The sequence below is a fragment of the Cygnus olor genome, chromosome 6, assembly GCF_009769625.2.
Source record: "Cygnus olor isolate bCygOlo1 chromosome 6, bCygOlo1.pri.v2, whole genome shotgun sequence".
Classification (NCBI taxonomy): Eukaryota; Metazoa; Chordata; class Aves; order Anseriformes; family Anatidae; genus Cygnus; species Cygnus olor.
Window position 1 is genome coordinate 31,285,454 of NC_049174.1, and position 27,057 is coordinate 31,312,510.

The 27,057-nt window shown below is 38.0% G+C and overlaps 1 protein-coding gene across 2 annotated transcripts in view; it reads left to right on the plus strand.

Annotated features, from left to right (window-relative positions):
- Nucleotides 1-2,998: 2,998 nt before the first annotated feature.
- The window catches only part of CCDC93 (coiled-coil domain containing 93), a 41,536-nt gene continuing 17,477 nt past the window's right edge, over nucleotides 2,999-27,057 (plus strand). For both annotated transcript variants that reach the window (XM_040562542.1, XM_040562541.1), the window contains exons 1-12: nucleotides 2,999-3,138; nucleotides 4,075-4,188; nucleotides 5,886-5,980; nucleotides 8,396-8,507; nucleotides 12,195-12,293; nucleotides 13,763-13,819; nucleotides 16,834-16,934; nucleotides 17,783-17,822; nucleotides 19,025-19,117; nucleotides 19,593-19,643; nucleotides 19,915-20,001; nucleotides 25,569-25,685. In XM_040562542.1, coding sequence (XP_040418476.1) covers nucleotides 3,097-3,138; nucleotides 4,075-4,188; nucleotides 5,886-5,980; nucleotides 8,396-8,507; nucleotides 12,195-12,293; nucleotides 13,763-13,819; nucleotides 16,834-16,934; nucleotides 17,783-17,822; nucleotides 19,025-19,117; nucleotides 19,593-19,643; nucleotides 19,915-20,001; nucleotides 25,569-25,685 — 1,008 coding nt within the window. In that variant the 5' untranslated portion in view covers nucleotides 2,999-3,096. The remainder of the gene's footprint in view (nucleotides 3,139-4,074; nucleotides 4,189-5,885; nucleotides 5,981-8,395; nucleotides 8,508-12,194; nucleotides 12,294-13,762; nucleotides 13,820-16,833; nucleotides 16,935-17,782; nucleotides 17,823-19,024; nucleotides 19,118-19,592; nucleotides 19,644-19,914; nucleotides 20,002-25,568; nucleotides 25,686-27,057) is intronic.

The following is a 27,057-nucleotide window of genomic DNA, read 5'->3' on the forward strand; positions in this document are numbered from 1 at the left end:
CATTGTGGATTGGGATGAAGGTCATTGGTGTGCTGGAGCTGCCAGGCACCAACATGGGCTGCAAACAGAGCTCACCCAAGAACTGAGCCATAGAAAACAGGGCAAAAAATTGATACTGGCGTCAGAAGGCTTGGGTTCAGTCCCCCCCCAGTTGCCTTCAGCTTCTCCTGAAATTAGGTACACAACTGAGAAGATGCAATCATGATATTATTGAGGTCCATAGTCCAGGGAAATGACTTGGATCCTTTCTATTTACTCCAAGATATGTCCATGACAGTTTATTTATGTCAAATATAAAAGAACATATTACCCCATCCAAAGGACCCTATACCAAAGGACCATTATGCAGGGAGTTATACTTATTTTATCGTATTTTATCTATCATGCAGAACTTACAAAAAAAAAAAAAAAAGTCTTAGAGATCATTGGAAAATTATCTAAGCCTATCTGACTATTTATCTAACTTCACCTGCCTAAGGATGAGTGGAGCCCTTGCTGTCGCTGTCACTACTCCACCTCATCTTTTAATTCTTGCTATGACAAAAAGCAAATATGTGCTGAAAGATACAGTGAAACCTGATTGCTACATTCAGTGGTGACCAAGTCTGTTACTGTCAGAAGTCCAGGCTGAACAGCAAAATAAATTTTATAGTTATAAAAAGTGAGGAAACTCTGTAGTTCAGCTTCATGGGGTCAAGATGAATGAAACTGAAAAATCAAGGCAGTATTGTTCAAAGCAGCTGCACCAAGAGCCAGAATGTGGCTGACCTTCACAGATCAAAATAGAGCAGGGAAGGGGAAAACTACGACTACAACTGAACCTCCTACATATTTGCAAGTACAAAATCTAGAGATCTGAGGGAAGGGAGGTTTTCCTTTTTACATTGTATGCCTCTTGGGACTTTTTTAAGACCTAATTGGTATTTAGAAGATTGATTATCTGAATGTCATAGGGGACAATGACTCTGAATAATCGGGTGGATTTGCATCACAATTAGGTATCGGAAAGCAAAGCTTCTGTAGACTATTTTATTGAGTTTCAAGTAATCAAAGTTGAGTTGTAATGACAATGGAGATGCATTTTTGTATTTTCATGCCAAGCCATATATCAGGTGTAGGAAAATTTCAGCCTTCACTGCAAAGGTGAAAAATGTTTCCAGTCCTCATGATCACATAAACAAAGAGCAAATTAAAAGAAGTAAGTATATCATTTTAATCAGCTTTGTGATGTTGGGTATCAATGCATGAGTTTTAAAGTCTATAGGACTTAGTTAGCCATCTGCCTCCTTTTCTTTACTGTGCTTCAAAAAGCCAGCAAAACAGTAAGTTTTCCAGAGTAGGTTTGATTCCTCCCTTGTCTGATACGCAGTTAGTACTTAAGCCTCCAGTTCATACTGTCTTCTGGTTTTTATTTATCCTTTCCCTTTAATGTGCTTCTTTGGAAAGGAATTTTGTGACAGTACCATGGCACAGGAATCTTGTTTCTAAGTTGATGCTTCTTTTCAGTAGTTGTACTACAACCTGTGTAGGCCAATGCCTCCAAAGGTCCCATCCACCCCAAACACTGCTTCCGTTCAACTCTTCTTGTCCCTCTGCTTTGTTTCAATCTTTCTCTCCATGACAAGCAAATTAGAACCTTACAGTTCTCTGTGAGTAGAAAGCAGACAAAAAGCAGAAAGCTTGTATTGCTCTGGTGAGCACGTTAGCCGCTGGGGCTGCAAAACAGTTTTCTGCAACTCTAATTAAGACATGGCCTGTGGTTATACCAGGACGCAGACTGAGCCAGTCTGGCATATTTTCGCTTTTATTATTATTGTTTTGATCACTCTGTCACAGAAGCAGTCAGTACGGACTTGCTTGTGTATGCTCTGCTGCCCTCCAACGGATGGAAAAGATGCTCTCGCATGGCTTTTCTTGTTACTTCACCTCCCTGAGATGTCTCTAGTTGCAGCCTAATACATGGTTTATTTCTGATGATGCTCTGTGTATGGCAAAGAGCCTAGAAACTGAATGCCTGGGGTAAATTTGAAGAGAGATCGCCATCAGGTATTTCTGAAGCCGTAGTCAAGAAGAGAAGCTACCCTGCCTCCAAGCTGTGGATTAGTTTATTTCTGGGCTGTTATCACCCTGCAAATCCTTGTGTATCCACCTAACTTTACTCATGAGTCCAAAGTGCAGGCTGGGTGTTAGGAACTGGTGTCTGACGGTAGCTTTCCAGCCCCTGGCCCTGCCAATGCGCTTAGTGCCACCACTGGGCAACAGGAGGCCTGCCTTGGGCAGATATAGTGCTTGCAGATCCATTTGTGAGCTTGTGGTTTACGTCCACTGGATCTGCCAGTGGAATATGACAGAGGAATACGTATTCCAGTGGAATATCCAGCTGCCTTCCTAGTGGTCCGAACCCATGCGCGGGCCCCAGATGAGCCCCATGTTCTTTGGACAGTCGCTGCAGAGGCAGCACCAACCTAAGGAGGGTTTCTGAGGGGGAAGACCCATCTGCAGGCCAGAAAATATGTATTTATAACAGCCCGCCGCCGCTGTTACTTCACAGACCACCACCAGGCTACAAACGAGGGGTGGAACCGCCTAGCAGGGCACGAGGCGTCTCTCAGATCACACCTCTCAGGAAGCTGCCAGACCGCCTCCTTTCAAAAATAAGAATTAAGGGGGAAATACAAAATAAATAAATAAATAAAAAGAATAAATTCGATTCAAACAGCGGTGCCAGGGACGCGAGGGGATCACCTCAGCCCGCCATGGGCACGGGGGCACCGGGGGGTACCCCCAGGGGCGCTGCGGGCGGGGGCGGGGGCGGGGCGGCGCCGCGGCGGTTGCGCTCCGAGCGGTCACATGAGGCGCCGGGGAGCCGCGCAGCCCCCGCCCTCTTTCCCCCCCCCACATTCCCCCCCCTCGGCCGCGAATGGCACGGCCCGGATGCGCTTGCACGCAAGGAGGGTGCGGGCGAACCATTGAGCGGGGGCGGGGGGACCCGGCAGCTGCCGGCTGGGAACACCCCCTGCTCTCGGGTGTTTGAGGGGGGGGGTGGGGGGGAGGAGAGAGGACGTGACAGGCGGAGCGGCCGAACACCGGAGGGCCATGGTCGGCCCCCGGGGACAGGAGAGCCAGGGCCCCCAGCAGGTACCGTAGCAGCACCCCTCCGGCCCTTTGCCCCGCCGCTGTGGGGCCGGCACCGGCCGCGGTTGGGCCCGGCCCCGCGCCCTCCCTGCCCCTGACCCCATGAGGGGGTGCCTGGGAGGGGGTCTGGGGGTGCCGGGCTGCGCCCTGTGGGGGGCTTGGCAGGCTTTAACGGGCTCCGTGGGAAGGCGTAGCGGCCCCCTTGGGGTTATTTTTCCACCTTTCGTTTCCCTCAGAGGGTAAATGGGGGGGGCTGTGAGGTGGGAGCCCCCCAGCACCGTTGGCTAGCGCTGGCCTTGGGCTGAGAGCTTGGGTGCGCTGCGCCTGTGGTAAGGCACGAATATTCTGGTAGCTGGGGGGGATTCATCCTATATCGTGGTGAAAAAGCACTTTACAAGAGTGTGCTGATAAAGCTTTAGGGCATTAGACCTATCCAGACTGCCAGTCTGGAAAAAAAAATAAACCAGTTTAGTTTTTGTTACCGCCTTCCTTTGCATTTGCTTAAAATTGCATTACTTGAAAGGTGGAAATCCACAAAAAATTATCTACCTGTTTTTGTAAAAATATTACAGAAGTGCTAATGTGACTGTTCTGTTTTGTGAACCCTGAAATTGAAAGAGATCTGCAAAACAGAGAATAAATGAACTGACTTATGGCCACAGGAGCAAAAACTATCAAGTGTGAGGCAAGCTGTGGACCTGGAGTTTGAACAGCAAAAGCAGATTAAAGTATTTAAATGTGTGGAGAAAAAAAAAAGTGATGTTTAATCCGTGCAGAAATGCATTACGTATTTAATGTTTTTCAGTTTAATGATGGAATTGTTAATGGAAGTCTAGGGTTTCCCTGATATGTCTCCTGTGTTAGGATAAAGCCTGGGAAACATTCACTGGAAGAATGGAAGAGAAATACTGAATTAGTGTTGTATTGTTCATTTGTCAGGTTGAAACAAGAGAAGATGAGGAACAAAACATCAAGTTGACTGAAATTTTGGAACTGTTGGTGGCTGCTGGGTATTTCCGAGCAAGAATCAAAGGGTTATCACCCTTTGACAAGGTAAGACCAATGCAGTATTTTTTAAAAATCTTTTTTTTTTTTAAGTATATGTGGGTTACGTTTTTTTCCAAGTTAGTTTAGCAATTCTAGTTGATTTTATTTTTATTTTTTTAAAGACGCTTGCAATGCAAGAGGCTTTCCTATGTAAATGATTCTGCAAATGAGCCCCTTTGAGACGGGTCTCCTCTGTCTTGTAAAACATTTTTATGCAGCAAGGCCTGTTTTAAAAGAGACAATTGCAAGGGCAAGCAAATTGCTGATGTGCTTTTCTATGCATATTATGGCTTAAGTTAGAGTCATATACAGGGAACTTTGCTCCTCTCTGAATTGCAGTTAAAATTGCTAGAAAATATTTGGAGATAGCAACAATGCTTTTTACAAAGAAGTATTCATTAATTAGAAATGAGGAAGGATTTGGCTCAAGAGGCTTTGTGAAAGAATGGAATAGCTCGCTTAGTGAGGTTATTCTGGGGCTGTTTTTATGTGTCTTTAGAATGTCATGTATGTCAACTTTTCATTGTCCTAGACAGGAAGTATGTGATACCAACAGGGAGTGGAGTTCAGGCTGAAAAGAGACTTCTGAATTGTTCTAGTGCTGACTCGGTGAGAAATTCCTGAACCAAGGTTTCACCACGCAGAACTATGGCACAGTCTTTAAATGGACACTTCTGTTTTCTGCTCTTCCTTCCAAAGTAGCACAGCCCTGCTTTGCAGTACGGTTTTAGTTTCCGCAACCTGCGTGGGGTTACTGACCTTGGCTGTTAAGGAGACTGTGCACACAGACATAAAGTAGTTTCAAGGAGACTGCCTTAGGATGGGATGTTGTTGCACTTATGTCTAGAAGTGGATGCATCAGGTTTATACTTGCCTAAATATAATTGCAAAGTTACCATTTCATGACAATGCTCAACCTTTACAAAATGAGTGTTGCTATTGAAAAGGAGCTGGCTGTTAATATAAAAAGGATACTGGTTAACTGTTTTAGACTGGAATGTGAGAGGCCTATAGGGTATTGCAAGGTTTTCTAATACCTAAATTTGGTGTGTGACATGAAGTTATTTCACATTTAATCCCTTCTTTATGCTCATTGTCTTTGCATATATTTAGGTTATCTTGCATATGTTTTTGTAAGGTTGTCATTAAATGCTCAAGTAGTTTATGTAAAGTTGATGAGATGGCTCAGGAGTTTAAATATGCTTAAGGATCCCTAGGAATAGGCTCTGAAATAGATTTCTATAGAGTTAGACATTTCCATTACAATGTTTACACTGTGCCTAGCAGTTGGTGTTGCAAATGTCAGCAAGCAAAGAATAACAGTGACAACAGTATTGTTAAATATATGAATGCAGAAATTATGATCCTTTATAAAATTTTGGTGTGGAATTATTGTATTGTATTACATGTGTACATAAATATTTATCCCATAACTATTTTAAAACTAATATTTAAGGCTAATAGAGTAATTTAGAGCATCATTAATTGTTCTGGCCTTTTTCCACTCCTTTTGTACGTGGATATTGTAAGTAGAAGTTGATATATGCCTTCTATCCGTATGAATTTCAGTCTCTATGTAAGAGTAGTGAGGATGGAGAAGTTATGAAGCTGTAGTTTCTAAAATAAATAAAGCCTTTAAGATATGTTTGTTTTTACCTCTTCAGATTAAAGTGGAACTAACCATGCTTTTGATCCTTTGGTAGGTTGTAGGTGGCATGACATGGTGTATCACTACTTGCAACTTTGATATCGACGTTGATTTATTGTTTCAGGAAAACTCTACTATTGGTCAAAAAATGTAAGTTGTTGAAATGACAAAAGTGGTATTTTTCCTTCTTAGACAAGGAGAAGGGATGGGGGAGAATCACCTGATATTTACCTGTTTATAACAAAGTCAGAGTTTTTCCTGCTTTTCGAGATCATCCATTTTCAAAACAGTCTGTGGGTTTCTGGATTGCTCAGACTGTAGTTCCGTGAGCTGCAAAACCAGAAGGAAGCTTATTCCAAAAAAGGCAGTTACCCCCTCTGCGATGCCATGTCTGTGCATCCCTACTAAGCAGTGAAAGCATTCATGTGGCTGCACGACGAACTGGATTGGGAACTGATCCAGCTTAAAACCTACCAAAAAAAAAAGGAAAATAGTTGTAACATGAATCAGTTCCTGGCTCCAGTTCTCTGTGCAGCTGCACAGATGCTTGTGCTGGCACAAGAGGATGATGCAGAGGCCAAAACAAAGGGCAGAGAGAGACCACGCTGCTGGAAACTGGGGAATGCAACATTAGAAGACCTTCCTTGAGTTCTCTGTGTCTGCTGTGTTGCTGTGTAAATAACCTTTGGTTCTTCTTTCTGGTTCTGGGGTGGAATTGGAGGCATCAGCAAACGGAATCTAAATTGTTGCCAAAACAGTTACCTACTGTGATGATGACCTGATGAGACCATTTTGGTTTTATGTCATTTCTTATGCATGGAACTTAATCGTAAGCCAACTAATTCCTGTATTAGGGAAGGCTGTAAAAATCATTTATGCTGAGAAAGGGAATAATTCTAAACGCCATAATTTTTTTTTGTGTTTCTGTGATGAGCCATAATTAAAGTTTGCAGGAAGTAAGAATAGCCTGTCAAATTACAGTTGCATGAAGAGACCTATTTGCTCAACATATTTGGAAAGAACATCTTCCTGTGCTGTTTTCTCAAAAGTCATTTAGCATTGGCAAGGCTTTAACACCTTTTAAAATAAGGATTTGTTGGTTTTCTGTTAAATTTAGAAATACTCAAATCATCATAGCTAACTACATAAAGCATTGGTAAAAACACAAAATTAAATTTAGACTGAATGAAGATGGTGGTAGTGTGGTTTTGGTTTTAACTGCCAAGAAAATGTTTCTTATCTTTAAGAATAGCTGAATAGGAAATAATTAAGTTGTTCTGAAAATATTCTTTTATCTTTCTAGCTGACTGTATGTAAAACTGGTGAAACAAAAAACAGGCTCATCTCCCAGAACAGCAAAAATGATTTATTTATATTCAAAGTCACACAAGTATAGTCAATTGTGATGGTCTGTAATGTTTAAATGAATGGTGGGTCAGTGCTTCTGTGATCTCAAGATAAGGAAAACTTGTGTTTTCTCAGTATTGTTCTGAAAACATTTTGATAGTGTCTTACTAAATTGCTGTGTCAACTATTAGAAATGTTGAAATAAACATGGAAACAAATTAGGAGATCTTGCATCTGTTGGATTAAGTAACTTTTTTAAACTACGTTTGCTGAGCATTTAATTACACCGCTGAGAGACAGTGCTGTTTCTGTGTAGTAGAATATTAGTGTGGCGCCATAGTGGAAACTGTCTTAGAAGAGTTCTGTCAGATTCTCACGTCTCTTAATAAGTGTAAGTTTTCAGGCTCCGTTCCCAGGCTCCGGTCTGTCTTATCCCTCTCACTGCCCATTTATTCTTTCAGAGTACCAGTTATCCATTGGGGCAGCGCAGAATATCACTGAGGTCAATACTGGACCATTTAATTATTTTCCTTCTTGGAAAAATAATTCTAATTTTCGCAAGTACAGTGTTCATCCTCAGTGCTGACACCTGTTTTTAAAATGTGCTTGACAGTAGGCAACAAAAAAAAAAGTCTGGCTCTAAAATAAGGGATTCTGTAGAAGCCGAACGGCGTTCTTGTAGATGAATGAGTAACCCTTTCATTTTATCAGCTCTTACCTGAACTGTAGAATGGGATGGTTGCTAGCAAATTTGGTTTTATTCACTTCAAACCAGAACCATATGAAGTATGCTATGTGCTTATCTGTTAGATGCAACACACATTTATACTCATAAAATTTCAGTAGTGACATTGAGATATTTTGGCAGTTTTATTAAGCAGGCTTTTAAGCCCTTAAAAGTGCATATCTTAGTCTTTCTTTGAGCGCCTGTCTTAAAGCTAGTGTTTTATCATGCATGCATATATTATATCTACAAACACCTTTTCATTTCATCTGAGATGATGAGGGTTTTAATTAGCTCTTTATGGACTGATAATAAATAGCACAATGTAAAAGCTATTCTGTAAATGCATTTGATTGCTTTTCACAGCTGTGTACAATGGAAGCCACTAGAGGGAACCTTCTAACTGCTAATTGTGTTTGCAAAAATCATTTGAAATTTACAAAAGAAAAATGAAGCATAAATACATTTGTGGTTTGGTTTTGTTTTTATAACAGTGCCTTAACTGAAAAAATTGTGTCGGTATTGCCAAAAATGAAGTGTCCTCATCGTTTGGAACCACATCAGATCCAGGGACTGGATTTCATTCACATATTTCCTGTTGTACAGGTAATAGTCAATATTTTGCTGAGAAAGGTCATAGCATTTGCATAAAGATATTAACAAAGATTTATGTTATTGTTTGTCTCTTTACTTAATTTTGGAGTAAATAATGACAGATGTACTTTAAATGAATGCTTTTGAAGAACTGAGTGGCACTGTAGATGATCCATGTTTAAGAAAAACACAAACTCTCTAAATTCTTTGAAATGGACTCATTCTGCCTCTTGCGGAACTTGTCTGCTTAAAGAAACTGAAATTTAAGCTTCTTTCAGAACCTGGTAATCTATTTTGTCAGACTGGGAAATAGAACAAGTATCTTACAGCCTATCTTTAAGCTTACCGAGTGAGTTACGCAGGTGGTGACACAAACAGCAGGATGTCAATAAGATGAAAGCCAGCTGGGATTGTTTCTTTAAACATAATTAAGCATTTTTTTTCTTCCCCTGTTGGTATCACTTGAAGACTGGGTAGAAAAATAAATTTCTGACATGTGATCCTATTACTGTGTATTTGTTGAGCAATACTGACTGACTGCATGCATGCTCACAGTTCTTCATTTTATTAAGGTTGAAGCTAACATGTGATATGTTGCACTTGTGTGGTATCTAAAGAATCCTCGGTATGCTGTTATCGTTCTTCAGATTTTACTTTCATCTGCACACAAGAATGTAGCCCTGATAAATAGGGAAGGTGAAGACAGGTCAGCAAGCTTTCTCATTAAGTATCTCTTTTCCTCTTTCCTGTGAAAGAGTGTAGCAAGGAAGAATTTAATCAAATTCTACTTTGTAAGAAGTGGGGAAAACTTCCTGTTGTCTCTTTCTTGTTATCTTGTAGTGGGAGGCTCTGGAGGAAAACCACACTTAGCTGTCTTTCCCACAAAAAAAAAAAAGTGTGGTGTATGCTACTGTAATAAAGCTTTCAAGCTGTGCTCATGCTGCCTAAAGTGGGAAGTTTGTGTATTGTCAATGTGAGTTTTTGCTTCTAAACTTGTAACTTTCTACCAAAATAACCCTACCCTAGATTAATTTTTTGCCCTGGTCAGTTTAAAATAATAATAAATGGCTACATTTATCATATGTAAGACTTATCTCATAGGAAAAATAATTCCTGTCATAAAGTGAAAACAAACTATTTCTCCTGTTGTAAAAACGTAGCATCAGGAATTCTTTTCTCTGACCTGCTTTGTCAAAAATTCTGATTAGATATACTACCTCTGAAAAGGAAAATACATGGTTTTGAAGTGATTTCTGTGATAGCAGTGATTCTCAGTCTTCATAGCTGGCCAGTAGGCAGTATATCTAATCCATGCCTGGTGAAGAAGAGTTTCTTGATGACCTAAGTTGTTGTTTTTTTTTTCATGTGTAGAGGATCTTTTTCAGGAAACATGGCTTTCCCTCAGGTCCCTGTATTCTAGAAGACTGTATAAGATCTATAATAGGCCTACTACACCATGGTGTGTAGGAATTCTGTGTTTGATAATGACATTTGACTCGATGCCATGTTAAATTCAAGATTCTGCTTACCGTCTAAATTGCAAGTCAGTCCCCAGATGATACAGAAGCTTTTTCCTTAGCTCAGCTCTGTGTCCCAAAAGGTCTTCCACTGTGCAAGTTAGTCCAGTGAACTTGGTGGCAGGAATTTAGCTGAATCCTTCTCTACAAGAGGAATTGAGATTGAGCTGGCTCACTGCCATGGACTGTAGCTAAATAAACAAAAAATAGACTTTAAAAATGGGAACCCAGTGAGCAGATATGGTGCTGTTCTTCCTACTAACTTTTCTCTGCAGACAGAAGCAAAGTTATGTACAAAATCTTGTGTTGGGATGTGTTTTGTAATTAATAGCCTGTGTTTTCAGCTCCCTTGTTTTCAGTGTAGTTCCCTGGCTTTCCAGGGATTCACGGTTGTAACACAGAAAACTTTTGCTGGCTCAAACTTGGATCCCAAGCATGATCTGATCTCTGATATGACCTGCTGCACAGGCTGTCAACAGCCCACAAGATTTGTCTCCTCCAACATTATTTAAAGTGTACTTGAGTCTCCTGTGGCTTTTTGTGTGGTCTTATAAATGTCTGAAGAAATGTTTTTTCTTACACAGGCATGTGGTTCTTCTTGAATGCTTCATAGGCTTAAAGATGCATCTTTTCATGGTGTTGCTGTAGTTTGTGGAAAAATATTAATATCTATAACAGGGAAATTTGATATATATGAGCATAGCCTAGTTGTAATGGCTTCTATGTGGGGTACAACCAATATTACTGGGATGAGGTCATGTCCTAAGTGGTGTCCTGTGCCGTGGACTGATGATACAAGACAGGTTCTGTATCGGTTTCCGGCATGGGGAGCCAATAACATTTTTTGTTCAGCTTGCAACTGCAAGTTTGTCAGCAGCAGTGTCAAAATCCAGCCCGTCTGCCCCCATTCAGACCATTAAAGATGAATGCTGTGAACAGTTGAAGCTTGCTTTGTAGAAGGATGCCCAAGGACTGTAAAAAGGCCATGCGGACTATTTAGTTGTTTGTTTGAAAGTATGCTCCCAAGGACGGCATCTTTGGAGTAAAGAGGGGTTTTCCTGCTTGCGTGCAGTTTAATCATATTTTTGTATACATGCTATAAATCTAATACTTTCTGGAATCGAGGGATATATTGCATTTTCAGTATGGCCTGTGCAGTACAAAGATAGTATTGATGGCTTGTGTAGCACAGCAGAGTTTTGAGTTTAAGTATAGAATTCTAGGCAGCAAAACTTAGAGCCTATAGCTGAGGCCTTGGTCTGGTGAGTTTTGAGGTGTGCTGGCTTTTCAGTGGTGTAGATAAAAACGAAAAGCCAGAAAACTAAAGTTTTGACGTTTAAAGTTGCAGGCTAAAAGAATAATGTTTAAAGTGGTCCATGTCCATTTGTATTTCACAGTTGCTCATCATTTTCTTTTTTTTATAATAAATCTAGTTGACATACAAATATTTGGATTACAGAAATCCATATAGGCAAAATCCTAACGAGCTTTGCTTGTAGTTGTAAAGATTTCATATGTTTTGTTTATGAATCGAGTACTATGAATTCCTACTAGCTGAGGCTTGCAATAATTTTTTTCCATACTTATTATAAGAAATATATTGGTATATAAAAGCAATTCAGTATAGGGGAAGCTGTAGTGCAGGCTAAATATAGGAGAAATCATGCAAGAGCATAACTAATTCTGTAATATACTACTTACAAATAACTATTCAGAAAAGTTGTTTTTGGAGTACCAGGCCCTGTTCCAAGAAGTGCTTAAGGGAAGGCAGTTTTGATCTTTAGACTGTTGAATCCCACTGTAGTATGAACTCTGTGGATCTTTGAGGTTTGCATGGTTCAATATATTTCAGCAGGATGAAGAATGTTTTATAGATAAAATTCTGAATGTAAGGATAGCCATGTGATTTCTTGGAATTTCTTACTAGGTATGTGATTTCTTCTTTTGTTATCTTTTTAGCCAATCAAAGAATAGCAAGCATGAAGCTTATAGAAAGGCTAGTTCCGGATCGTTTTGTTAGGAGTAGGTCTCTCAGTTACCATGCTTAAACATAAATGTTCATTTGTGTGCTTAGCATGTGCTTTTAGCTTTTACCATGTATTAAAAGAAATTATGAAGCAATTTGCTGGTCGCTGCTGTTGTTTTTCTTCCTCTTTCCACTGACTAAAAACTTCTTTTTCAGTGGCTGGTAAAACGTGCAATAGAAACAAGGGAGGAAATGGGAGACTATATCCGGTCTTACTCTATATCACAGTTTCAAAAAACACACAGACTTCCAGAGGTAAGATCAAAGCTAGTTCTTTTTTCTATTACAGTGTGTCAAATGCATAGGTACAGTGTCAGCTTCACAGCTCTGAAAGCCAGCATGGATGTACCAGAGTTGTTTAGGCTATGCTGATATACATCAGGCTGTGGGGTTTTGCCTTTGCTATCCCTTTGTTAATGGGTACTAGAGGAATCCATGTACAGATTCAGCTGGGGAAAAAAATAAATTAAAACTTCATTGTGACAGAAATTTATAGGTGTTAGTTAACTGTTGCTTACTATTTGCCCTAATTTTTCAGCAATATTTGTTAATTCTCTGTCAATGTTGCTTGCCAGGTAGCTTGCTCCTGGAGTGCATATAGAGCCATGCAGTGTATCCAGGCTATCTGTATGACTAGAGCTATGCTGCCTGAAATACGTTCTGAAACACGTGGCATGCTGTAGAGAATTTGATCTATCTAAACGAGTATTGTTATGCTGTTAATGCTGTGCATAGGTAAAATGCCACTTATGACTTAGGTGGTATTTTAGTGTGCTCAAAGTCAGCTCTTTGTCTCCATGGATCCAAAGAACAAATCTGTTCTTGAAAACTAGATGCCTGAAAAACTGAACTTGGGAAAGACAGAAGGGGTAGATTTGCGTTAAAAAGTGATACTTTTCTCTCTTCAAAATATGATTGCCAGAGGAGTCAGAGCTGCAGTTTTATCCAGAAGTGGAAAGAGGAATCTTTGCGGTGTTTGAGATATCTTGGTCAAATTTCTTCTGCTTGTGACAACAGTCAAATGCTGCCTGCTTTGAAGTTACACGCTTAGAACAGTGATGGGATCCTTTCCTCTTCTGTTGAAACTCTTCCTGTTCTGCAGTACTGATACAGAGCTTTCTCGGGCCAGGGGGAGAGCTGGAGTGAGCTTGGATCTCTGCGTATAGTGCAGAGCCATCAGTTCTGTTTATGCATATCCCGAGGAAGTTCCATACTTAGAAACAAATCTTTTGGTTCTGGGTTTTAATTCAATAATATCATTAAAGGTAGATATCCCTAGTATTGGGAATGACAGCAGAGTTTTATTAGTTTGAGTGCTATGGGTTTTTTGGTTTTTGTTTGGGTGTTTTTTTCTTGATTGTTATTAATGCTTAGGAACTAAAACGGTAGGGGAAACTTCTTCTTTCACACTAAGCTTGTCCTAGCTTTTTTTTTTTGTAGTGTAGTAATGGTTGGAGGTTCCAGTAGTGGGCTGGGATTGCATTTTTGTCAGGTACTATATAAACAAAGAACAGAAAGACTGCTGATCTGGATATGGTTTTAAAGACCTACTTACCTATCTGATGAGAGAAGCAAATACTTTTCTGTTGCAGGAAATCACTAGTGTTTCACCAAACTATTGGTCAGCTCAGTTAGAAAACATTTGACAAATTTGCTAAACTCGTTACAAAAGTTGAGAGTTAGTCTCATTTTTTGTATTTTTAATCACTTCTTACATTTTGCAGGATGATGAATTTATGCAAAGAAAAGAGAAGGCCGTCAAAACAGTTACTGATATCTTTGTAAGTATATTATTTTTTATGATCAAGAAGCAAGCAATTTTAGTAATGAAATCACTTTGCTGAGGAGCAGAAGTGGTTTTAGGGCTCAGATTTATGTCCTAATAAGTTGTTTTTTTAAGTATATTCTACTCTGTTAATGTGTTTATTTAGGAGAAGCTGTCTGAAAAGGAGGAATGCAATCTATTAGCAGCACGCAGTTACCTAGTAAATGTCAGCTCTGTTCGAGTGTCTTGTCCAAAGTCCCATGGTTCTTGGTAGGGTTTTCTTTACATGTCTACCAGCTTGTTTTCTAAAATTGCTTTTCAGAGCTCAGAGAATGACACAGCAAAGGTGAAATAGGTACAGGTATGCCAAATTGGGTGTTTCTTTGTTAACTGAAGAGAGTGAGTTCCCTTATCTGGTATGCTAGGGCTGCTACTTTGAAATTCGTAGATCGTGGCCCTGGAATCAGCTGTGTATGTGTCCACTTCTGCAGCCAGGGGAATAATTCCATAGTCAGGGTCCAAGAATGGAACAGATAATGGAAGTCAAGGAAGACAAGGTACAGTCTGGTTTGATACTATTTTATACTACTCAGCTGGCTTGTCTGAATCTCTCTGAATAGCTCTCCTGGCTTTGAGCATGCTGGCTGCTCTCCCCAGTTTGGATCTATCTGCAGAGTTGATGAAGATGTGTTCTGTCTTTTCCTCTGGATTACAGGTCTCAAGTATTTAGGTACATCTTCACGGTAGAAAAAATTTTGACATTTGTTCATCATTGCTCAGGGTATCAGACAAGCACCTTTTCACTAAATATATGCGCTCTGTCAGGATTATAGCCTCTACTGCTGGCACCTGATCTTCTTATCAGAAGATTAATTCATGAGATCTTTTAAGGTGTCAACGCATGAGTGCAGTCTATAGGAAAATGCACAGGGAATTTTAAGGGGAGAAAGCATGCAAGCTTTCCTATCTGTCCATAGGAACTGGAAGAAAGGGTATAAGCTCAAGACTCTTTTGCAGATCACCTTTAAATCACTGTGCGTTGGAATTGGAAGAGAAATCAACTTTCCTAAAGGAGAGAACCAGCAAGAGTGAAAGATTAGTCTGTTGTATGAATTCATTATTAGGCCTGGGATCTAAGAACCTACCTTTTCTCAAGGGGACGATACAATGAGATTTATGGTCATAACCAGGTCTAAAGGTTAGAAAAGGGAATATTAAATATCAGTAATGCTTACTGGGATAAGAAGTACTGCTACTGAAAGGTGAATATCTAGTAAACAGATTCTCTGGTTTTGTTCAAGTACTCAGTTATCTGATACCAAGACTAAAGTTCATGGTATGATGTCTATTCTTTATATAGCACAAGTATAGTATACAATACCACCATAAAAGCTAGAATTATTTTCATGATTTCTACTGCTTTTCTGTCGGTGTTGAAGTACATGTTATGGGAGATTCTTGATCATAAAAAGCACGTTCATTGTGATGGGCAAAAATGTAACAACATTTAATAACTAGAAACAAAGATGACAAATTCAGATTGGAAATGAGGTAAAAATTGTAGAGAATAACTGGCAAATTCCAGATAAACTTGCCAAGAAATACTATTTTCACTTGTTCAAAATCTCTACTTTGGGATTACATGTCTTGCTGAAACAGCTTTCAATCTTTTTTTAAAGGTTATGGTTCAAGAATTGCTTGTTGAAAATCATAGTTCGTGTTGTGTAAGAAATCCTATCAAGCAAAAAATGATCTTTCATTTTCCTTTACAGTCTTTGCAACTTCTTGCATTGAATCTTTTGTCCTGTGTGAATATAGTTAATAGTTTGAAGTTAAGCATATATAGGAAAAGCACAAGCTTTTCATTGATTTCAGCATTAGTTTTAGTAATGTGTTTGTTTTAACCATTTTAAGCCTAGCCATCAAAGGACTTTAAGTTATTTCAATGTAAAACAAACCAAAAGGGAGTGGACCATTCCTTTTTGCTGTTGGCTCTTTGGTCATGATGATGATGGTGTGATGAGGGCTGGAATTCCCTCTCAGGAAGAAAGGATGAGAGAAAATGTCAATCTAATTGATTTGGGATGTGAACTTTTTTTCTGGTGTTTTGACATCAAATGGAGTCATAAAATTATCTGAGGTCATAGGTTCTCGGTTAATGTCCCCCTCCACCCACCATGCCTTTGCTAGCAGGATGGTACTGAATACTACAGTTCAAGTAACTTAAAAATCTTTGGTCTGGCAACAGGACAGATGCATTTCAGGTTCACTGCACCCTAATCTGTTGTAAAACAAACAAAAATAATTCCAGTTAAAGTCAATGTTATCTTAGTTCCAATTTTTAATTTTGGGAAAGCTAAGATCCCCTGATTTTTTATTTATTTATTTATTTAGTCTGTGCTTGGGCTGGAATATTTTTTCTATTGTTGGTAAAGAGGCTTTTAAACTGTATAATTGATCTATATGGAAAGAGGAAGAAAAAAGTTACTACTTTAATGTAGTAACATATTTCATATGCCATACTTACAGTGCTGTAACAGTTGTGTCCCTGTTAACAGTCTAACAGGGTAATACCTCTGACCTTTTTTTTCCACTTTGTTTTTAAATTAAAAGTAACTCTATTAGCACAAAACAGTTTTCACGAATCCTTGTTTTGTTTGACAAGTTGTTGTCCAGCTATAGCATCCCATTGGGATAATGTGAGACAGAAATACTGTAGTACCAGACTTACTAAGATATTTTTGTTCTTTAAATTGCAATGCGTTTAAGGAGATAATAAAAATGATTTTTTAACTATTAAATAACTGTTTATAGTTTTTTTAAACATGGAAAGACAGATCCTGTAACAAAATGTTTAGAAATAAATTTAGTAAGATTTTATTGTGTATTTCCAAAAATGATGATGTTTATTTTAGTAAATATATCGAGTTGGAAAGCAACCAGTGGTATATATCACTCTAGATAGCAATGCCACACTTATTTAAAAATAAATTCTTTCTACAAGCTCTGAATTCATTTACTGTCTTACAGGAGGTTTACAAACCCCAGAGAAAATATAAGCGTCAGAAAGGAGCTGAAGAACTGCTAGATGAAGAATCAAAGGTTCATGCTACGCTTTTGGAATATGGCAGGTAAAAGATTTCATTTGATTGCCTGAGTGTTTTGTATTATGTCTCTTTAGAAGTATTCCATATAAAATTGGTGTGGTGGTTTCTTTAATACTACTTGAGAATCATATTGTTTCAGATTCACTCTAGTTTGGTTTCAGACTTTGTTTACTCGTACTGTAAATTCCCTAGGAACTGGAGAGTCATCTTATATATGTGTACAATGCCTGATACAGTGGGAACCCACTTTCTGACTTTGTCCCTTTAGCAGGTTATGTTTATTGAACATACTTGTTCTTTGCTCCATAAAAATAGTTTATGCAATGATGGCAATACTACTGTTTTTACAACACAAAACAGTACAACTCGTGTCAGATTTTTAACCTCAAAAAAAAAAAAAAAGGTAGAAAAGTTTGAGTATATCTTTTAAGATTTGAATACTGTGCTTCAGAAGGACGTTGCAGGTTCATTTTTAAAAAAAAAAAAAGTGAGTGGTTTTCTGGGCCATAGAGATTGCACTAAGAATATCATAAGGCCTTTCCTGAGTTCACAAGCTAATAGCTCAGGATTAATTTCCAAATGGAAAGAGAGCATCACTTCTTCCTTCCAGTAACTTTACATGACAGTATTCTAAGCACAGTCTAAATTTGCAGATCATAATGGAAGAGCAGATTGAGTTTGAAAATATTCTGCAAATATGCTGCACTACCTGCTTATTGAGTTTATTTGAAACATTGCAAAACTAACCTGGACCTGGTTTCATATATATTTTTTTAATAATCCAGTTTTTAATGCATTTTTATGTTAAAAACTGATGGGAATTTAATTTATTTGTGGAAGCTGGAAACAGTAATTCTTTCCTGTTGTTTTAGGAGATACGGATTTAGCAGGCAAGCAGGAAAAACAGAACAGGTAAAAAAAAAAAAAAAAGATCCAGTTGGGAGTGAGTGGGTGGGTAGGTGGACGTCTGTGTGTTAATGACATATCCTGTCTGCTACATGAGTAATGAGTATCTTTTAGCTAAATGTTCCATGATGTGGTCATTGAAGGAGGGGAGTGGTGGTGTTGTGTTGTACTTTTCTTTTGAAAGAATCACACTGCTCAGTAAAAAAAATTTGCAGCCATTTATTGCATACAGGTCATTTAATGTGAAAGAGAAACGTGATACCATGCCGTAAATAAATAGTGGTGCCTCTTGAAAAGTAGGATGCTTTTCTATGCTTTTGATGACAATGGAATCATAAGTTATCTTAGTCAGAGTATTTGCAGTGTTGTTATTTCAGTGTAGATACTACTTTGGGTACAAGTTTTTATTATAGACAGAGATGATGAAGAAATGCATCAATTATGTCATGGACTCAGCAGTAAATTGAGCATGTTAAGGTTGCCCTTATTCATTATCTCAACATTCCACATACAAATTTAGCATTTACAATTTATACATTGAGATGTTTCCAAATCTCAGCATACCTCTTTTTCCCTCAAAGTAACTGCCAGGCTGCAGTAATGTTTTATAGAGTTCATTTTGTTTGTTCATCAACTTGACTGTCTTTGAAATGTTATATATTGCAGCCATCATGTTTGTTGTGTGAATTGAGTCACCAGTAAGGCAGAACTAGAATATGAATTAGATTAGTGAGGCAATGGAGAGACCTAGAAATTGAGTTGGTCTGTCACCAATTCTTGTTATTTTAGTGGTATAAATTCCTGTGATTAAATTAGGCAATTCTATGCTTTTTTATGTTGCATGTTTATCATGCCAATGTTAAGTTATTAAAAAAAATATTTTGGTCAAAAATTACAGCTTTACCCTCTATAGCAGACATTTTGGTTTAGACAATTACCTTGTTGAATTGGTAGTTTCCAGAAGAATATGGAATAAGGGATCTTTGCCCTGGAAGTGTCTGTAGCAAGCCAGAGATGCTGTATCAAAGACCTTCTGAATGCTTTTGAAATCAGTGAGGGATGGCATGAAATGGAGTGTGGGGATGTTCTGGTAGCTGAAATGTAATTATAAAAGCAGATCAGTTATGTTCCATTTTTCCTTCATGTCTGTATTAGTACTTTACATTACATGGACTAGATATAATAGTTTCTTAATTTCTCTTCAAAAGGCTGAAGATAAAAAAATTGTGGTACCTTCAGGGCTCGCAGCATCAGGAAAAGCTGAGCCTTGTGATGAAGATGACCTTCAAGCTGCTGAAGAGGTGTGCCATGTACTGAAGTAGGCATGGATGTAACTAGCTTGGGTGGAGGCAACAGTTATCTGTGCCCCTCCTTCCTCTGTTGGAAGGAAAAATTAGGTGCTTAGCTGAAGGGAGAGTTGCTTTCCAGAAGAGTATGGAACTTGAAATCAATGTACAGGAGTTAAATGTTTATCGATATTCGATACAAAAAAAAAAAAAAAAAAAACACTTCGGTTTTGGAATTTGAGCATTTTTAGGAGATCAGTTTTTGGCTTGATACTGGGTTCTGAATACTGTGAGTTAGACTGTACTTTTGTAAAGAATTTTCCTTTATTCGGTGACTTCATCCACCTCTGAATTAACTTTCATAGACTTACTGTCCCGTTACATTCATTAAAATGCATGTTACGCAATGTTAGTTGTATACAAATGCCACTGTCACTAGGCAGAAATAAATAAGATATTTTTATGTATAATACCTCATATTTTGTCCTAGCTTCGCATTAAAACTCTGATGACTGGAATGGCTGCAATGGCAACAGAAGAGGTAAGCAGCATCTAAAACTGATACTTTTTTTTTAAATTGGTGTTAGTTATGTTTTAGTGGTCACTGTTCAGATTCATCATCAGTGTTTCCTACTTCATCAGGCTCTGTAGTACATTAATGTGTGGTTATAGGGGCAATTTTTATCCAATGTAAAAGTTTTCTATGTTTCTGTTAACATTAGAGTTTGGGGAAATTGCAATATAAAAAAAGCACAGGCAGTTCAAAAACTCCAAATGTTTTTTTTATTTCTTTTACTTTGATACCCTTGCAGGGCAAATTGACAGCAAGCACAGTAGGACAGATAGTTGGACTCCAATCAGATGAGATCAAGCAAATAGTGTCAGAATACGCTGAAAAGGTAAGTGTTATGTGGTTATGATTTACCAAATCGTGTTTGATAATTAATTTATTTAAGCTTCTAAATTAATTGCTGTGATTCTCCTAAAACAACACTGTTCCATATATTGTGTGCATGACAGCACAGTCAGGATTCATGGAAGTGTTTTAATTAGACTTAAATATGCACAAGCTTTTGGCATGAGAGTGCATATTCTGTTATCGCATATATGAGTAGTTTGGCTCTTAAGCACCTGCTTAAACTTGCTCATGAATAAAGAAAGGCCTGAGCTGATACCTATTGAAACCAGAGGCCTGAATGCATTTGAAAATGTTAAACGTTAAGCACAGGAATAGGGTTCTGCGGGACTGCTCAGAGAAAAATCTACGCCTCCTCCACTCAAATTGTTAGACACTGGGATCTTACTTGCACTGGGCACCGTTTATCAGTCATATGCTAGATCTCTCATTCTGAATCTGGTATTATCAAAAACCAAATCTTTGCTTTTATAAGTCAAGGCGATTAACCGTGTATATTAGCTCCATTCATTGTGTTCAGCAGTGATTGTTTTCTTTACAGTAATGTGAGGAAGAAATCTGGGTCTTGGAGCAATTAATACATATAATACATCACTGCCAGTTATGAGTTATAGGTCGCTCTTATTTGTCCAATAGTCTTCTCATATTTCTTCCTTTTTGTTGACACTTATGAGGTATGAAGCTTTCCCATTTGGGAGATAAACCCTATAACTCAACAGAGTCTATAGCAAATTCTTGGCCTTTCTTTATTATAAAGGATTGGAAGAACAGAAGCCCAGGGGTCATATTTCAATGTTACATTTCTTCTGTTCTGAGAGAAGGCAGCAAGACCTTGACTATTACAGTAGAACAATGATTAATACTCTGGGAAGTAAGAACTGATGCAAGTCAAACCAAAAATATATCGCTTTTCAGATCTACTGGATATGACGGAAAAGAAATGCTCTGTGTGTGTGTGTGTGCATACACCAGGAAAAGAGAATTAAAGATGTTATCAAACAGCTTATTAAAGCATCAACAATGTTTGGATATGGTTCTAATAGTTTTAACCCCTTCTAGGTACTCCTAGTCTGAAGAAAAAAATGGTTCTTATTTGTCAATCAGAACCTTAATAGGTTTCACAGGCCCATTTTCAGTGCAGAAAGCTGGCAAACAAAATTCTAGATCTAATTTTGCCATATGCCAGGACTGTGCTTACAAGATGGTGTTTTTGCTGAAGATCAATGCGTAGTTTTCTGCATTTCCCATCCTTTCTGCTGCTCTGTTAACTTGCTTGGTGAATTGAATGGAAAGCTTCTAGTGTTGTTCCTCATTTTCTAAAAAAATCTTGGCAGAAAATTGTTAACTTGGCTTTTATTTGCCTATCCATCACCAGCTTTTTAAGGACAGTCATTCAAAGTAGCTTGGATTTTTACTGTGCTAGAAGGATACTTGCAAATTCTCAGAGGAAGAATTCCCACACATAACAGGTTTTGCTAGGAGTAGAATTGGATGAAGAGCTTGTTAAAATGAGATGACTATAACTAGAGAAATGCTGTCTCAAAACTACACCTTTAAAAATGCTTGAAGAAGAAACTTTTTCAGAAGTGTTAAATGGTGTTTGCAAATTGCTCTCATATCATGAAGAGTTGACTTGGATTATTTCTGGACTTCTAGATTTGTATTTGACATTACTACACACCTTACACATTGGATCAGAGTAGCATAAAATAAGCATTTCAACCATTTAGTGTGGTTAAAGTTCGTTGTTCAAGGAAGATACTAAATGTGCTATTATTAATTTGTTGGTTTGCAGAAACCCTGAAAGGTAGGGTGAGATTCTGTGATTTTTAATGTGGTTTCCTGAGACTCAGGAAAGTGTCAAGGAAAAATGATGGCAAATTACATTGGAATGACTGCTAAGGATTCAAGTGGAACTTGACTGAAAACAGATTTGAACTGTTAAAGAGTTGGAGATTGCTTTTGTTTTCCCAATGGGCTTCAGACAGTTTCAAATTGAGGCAACTATGGTGGAGTTCAGTCTCCTCTGAAGTGTATTTAATGATAGGAGGTGGTTGAAAATGAAGAGATAAAGTTTACTGCTACAACATTTATATCTTCATACAGAGACTCAATATTTCTTCCTTTAAGAAGCAGGCTGTGAAAGTCATTATTACTAGCCATTTATTTTGGCTGGCAGTTTATGAGCTGCAAATAGATTAGCAATACTGATGAATATAAAATAACGTAATTAATATTGAATTTTAATGTAATTAATATTGAATTTTTTAACTTGCAAAGTGAGTTTCTGAATAATATTTGACTTATTTTAATTCGCTAATTCTTTTGGGGGCAGTTGGAAGGAACCTGGGAGGAGTGCAGAAGTGAACCTATACCTACTTGCCAGTGGGTGGGGATACCACACGTTGACTGAAAAGTTGGAGGATGTATCTGTTCAGTCCTTTTTGTCACATGCAATTGCAATTCTTTTGAGACACAGCAGCAAATTGATAATCTTGAACAGGCAGAGACACTAATGCTTTCTTAAGTAATGTCAGCTACTGGGACAGTCTAGTAAGAGACCAGGTAACAACAAACAATGTCAAAAGCAAAGTAAAGTAGTTTCTATAATGTGTGCTTTCTTCCTTCTGTGCTGAAAGTTTTGTTTTCTCCACTAGTTGCAAATCAGTTCCACAGTAACTGCAATGCCATAGTGTTGCTGCAGAGCAAATCCTTTTTAATTTTCATACCACAAAGGTTTTTCTGCAGAAACCTCTGTATGTGGTGGTTATTTCCCAGTTTCAAAAAGCAAGCTTAGCAGCCCACTTCTTGAGGCGTGGCCTTTTCTTAATAAATCATCAAGAATGGTGGTGTGGAAACACATTTTTCTTTTAGGTTCCCAAGAGGTTACATATGAGGCAGAAAATACTTTTAACAATGTACTTAAAGCAGGCATGTTTTAATGATGTCATTTTAAAAATGAAGGAAGGAGAAGGAAAGAAAAGGAAGGAGAATCTTGACACTACTGTAGGAACGTTATGGACGCGCTGTGAATGTAGCTCCCATAGTAACCGATAAATTGCATCAGTAACACATGCTCTTTTGAGTTTTAAAGATCAAACCAGGGTTGATTGACGTCTTTTTTTCAAGAGCATGGAGCATAGTACGAGAACAGAGGTAGAATTTGATGAGGAACTGAGTGCTCTTTGTTTCTCACGTATTCAAGAGGGGGGAAAAAAAAATGTTAGGACAATAAGAATGTGAATTGCCTAAAGAAGTATAAGTTTGTAGAGACAGCAAAAACTGTTTTGACAGTGCTTCCTAAAAGAAAGGGAGTTTTAGGGTTTGGCTGTTCTTTGGGATTTATTAACAAAAATATAAAATGTTTTGTCTTCTTATATTCTTATATATTAGTTTTGTTTTACAAGGCCTACACGGAAATGCAAGAAGTTAGAACTACTTGAATAGATTGAACGTTATCAGCCTGAAACAAAAGATTAAAAGATTATGACTATGAAATAATTATAATATGCCCTACAGATCTTTTTTTAAAAAAGAGTTAAAAAGAACAATTGTTTTTTGAACATCCCATCAGATCCAGTACTTCTACACACCTTTCCAAAATAAATGGACATGTTAAAACTCTGTGTCATGGAAGCAAGTCTAGCATTTGTCAGTTTCTGTACTGAAAAGCATTTTGTTACAGAAAAGCAATTTAGCATAAGCTAGTGTTATGATAGGCATTCCGCTTCCTTCATTGTGTGCACATTTCAAAAGGAGAAATAGTAAATTTATAGGGTTCAGTGCAGGTTTAGAGTATCATTTGTCACTACAGAGTGCCAGTTTTTAGCTTGTGATCTGTGAAGCCCCTGATACTTCATAGACTACTACAGATCTTTATGCAGGAAATTAAGCAAGCTAGTTTACCTTTTACAGTAAAATTAAATTTGTTATATAGGACTTTGCACTGTCACAGAAAAAATAGTGGTGTCTACAATCAAAAAAGTAAAAAAAAAAAAAAAAAAAAAAAAAAACCACTAATGGAGTAGAATGTCTTTTTCAGTTGTCTGAAGCCACGCAAAGACTAACATGGAAACCAATAGGAAAAGCAATACTAACTATTTGCAAAACAACATTTGTAAGATACATGTTGTGGTTCACTTTTAGTGTTGTAACTGAGGAGTGTGGAAGAGTATTAAGGAAAGTGAAGTAGATCACTTCCTTCAGCAGTGGGTGTTTTTAACGTCAGTATTTAATCTTGCCGTGTTTTACGTCATTCCTGCCTAGTAGGCACTAGCTGAGAAGGGTGCAGTGTTGGTGCCTCTATTCGTGTCTGCTCGGCCAAGTTAAGGACCTACCCTTCTTTCATCATTGGTCTGCTCCAAAACGGGTGTCAAAGGAGATTTTAGTTTGTCTTCTACCAATCATAACACAAGTAAATTTTTCATTTCAAGTTGAGAAGAAGATAACATTTATGCCAAGTGTATTATATTGCCTTCTGTGGATGAGGTATTCTGTTGTTTTTTCTCTTGTCTTCAGAAGACCCCTCTGCCTTTCCTATACTTGTAATAGAAGCTTTGATGCTATGTCTTGAAGCCTCCACACGAGGCACCAGTATTTAGTCTCTCTGCTGCAGTTCGTGTTTGATGTATTGACTTTTACTGTGCACTGTTGTCAACAAGCTGTCATGAAAGCTTTGAGATCTTCAGCGCAAGTTCATATGGATTAATGTACTATTAATATAGTAAAATAGTTGTTATTAATAATATATTAATTGCTCTTTAATCTACTGCAAATATACAATTTCTATTATAGATGTTATTCATGGTAAAGTATGTTTCTGGCAGCTTTCCCTTCAAAATTCAGAGAGAACAGGAGAGTGGATCCAGATTGTTGTCTTAATTATGTATTTGTGAGACACTTTCTTGGCAGTGCAAGCACTTTTAAAGACTAGTGTCCATTGCACAGAAACACATAAAAATAAAAGCGTAGAGAGGTAAATGTAATTACCACATTGTAATTATGTCAATCAGCATACTGTATGTAAACCAGTATTTCAGAATCTAAAGACACAAATGTTTAAGGCTTTTAAGAGTTACGGATTTACGTGTTGAGGTATGACATTGACATCTCCAATTGAAGAAGTTCAGTAAATACCACTTAAGCAATAAGATTGCTTCAGTTTAAGGGGCGGGGGGGGGTAGGCTGCTAGGCTGCTTTCTTTTTTTTTTCTTTTTTTAAGAACCCTACTAGGTTTAACTGTATTGCTGATGGAACAATTAATTTGATGTAGTATGCTGTAGTATTTTCAGTGAGTCTCATGGCACTTGACTACCTTACTTTACCTGATACCTCTGGGATATAATTTATTTGTTTGGCTCATTTCTTATCTTGATGCAAGACAGATTGGTGAGTCGTTCTTCCTGTTGGATAGTGGGACACAGCCCTTGATAAGGAAATATCACAAATGTGTCCCAGTTTGGCATTTCCTTAGCTACTATGCTACTTACTTAGCTGTTACTTAGCTACTATGGTTTGAGTTTCAACAGGCTTTACTACTCTTTATTTTAGCAGTCTGAGCTTTCTGCTGAGGAGCGACCAGAAAGGCTTGGAGCTGCCCAACAGCACAGAAGGAAGGTGGCATCTCTGAATAAGCAGATTTTGCAGAAAACCAAACTCCTGGAAGAGGTAAGTATTATGTGTGTAACAAAGAAAACATCGATAAATATGGTTGATCACCAAGTTTATGCCATCCAGAAAAGATTTGCAAGCTGTCTTCTCTACCAGCAATTTGTCATGTTCAACATCCATTTCAGCATCTCTGAACATCTTGCTTGCACATTTATTACTAAGACAATATGCCTGGTTTCATATTAAAAAAATGGATAACCCTGTGAGGGAGGGGGCTAGTTGATCAAAAGATGTTTTTAGTTTTGTTTGGGTTTTGTATTGTTTTGTACACCTCTTTTGGAGATGCTCTGTATGTTTTTTCTGCATTTGACTTGATAGGTATGATGTTGAAACTGAAAACAGTCCACTGAAAAAACAAGTTAGGAAATTGCTCTTAAATATGTTTCATACTTCTTTAGGCTGATGGGTTTTTCACTCTGTATGCCCCATCTGTCAAAACCAGTATTTTATAGTAAATAGCACTAAAATTATTATTTGCACTATAAGTTGAATGTAAGTGATGTTTGTCACAGTTCCTCTTCATTCTAGCGTGAAAGGTTAGAAAGTATTATGCTATATTTATTGTGATATACTGAAATTTATTATAGGTTTTTTTACTTGAATTTGTATTATTTCAACACAGTAATATGAATTTTCCATGTCTATTTCAAATACAACTTTGGTACCTGGTCAAAATGATGACTTAATGCTAGGTATTGTCAGTATTTTAATACTTAAATGCAGGCTGAAGTGTCAACCTTTCAAAACTATAACATGGCCTTATGAACAGTTAAATTCTAGCTTAATTTCCTTATAGGCCTATATAGGTTTATTTTTCTGTTTTTCTTTTTTTTTCCTCACTGAAATAGGAACATAAATTACAGAGTGTGATCTTAAGGCGTTTCAGAAGTGGGGAAAGTAGAAGGATATTCACTGTATCCTAAATCATTACTGTAGAGTGGAGGCAGATATGAGCACTTTGAGCTTGCCGGTTGCAGACCTGTTCCAAATTGAAACCTGTGCTGTCATGACTGGCAACAGTTCGGTACTGCCCTGTGATAAAAGGGCATGTTCACTTGGGTTTAAGGATGTTCCAGTACGGTTCTAGAGATTTGGAGTGGATGTTGGCTTGTGTCCATCAGCCCACATCCATCTGCAGTTTTTCTGCAGACAGCAGACGTACTTGAGGAATGCTCAGTTTGGACGTACGGATACTGGAACAGCGCACCACAGCTCTTGTCCTTTGCCCTTGCACTGTGAGAGCTGTTCGTGTTCTTGGAGACAATTAGCTCAAGGTGAATTTGGGGAAGGATCACCTAGGTATGTTTACATTGTAGCATTGGAGAACTGCAACGGCTAGCTCAGGTTTAAAAAACAAATTTTGATATTG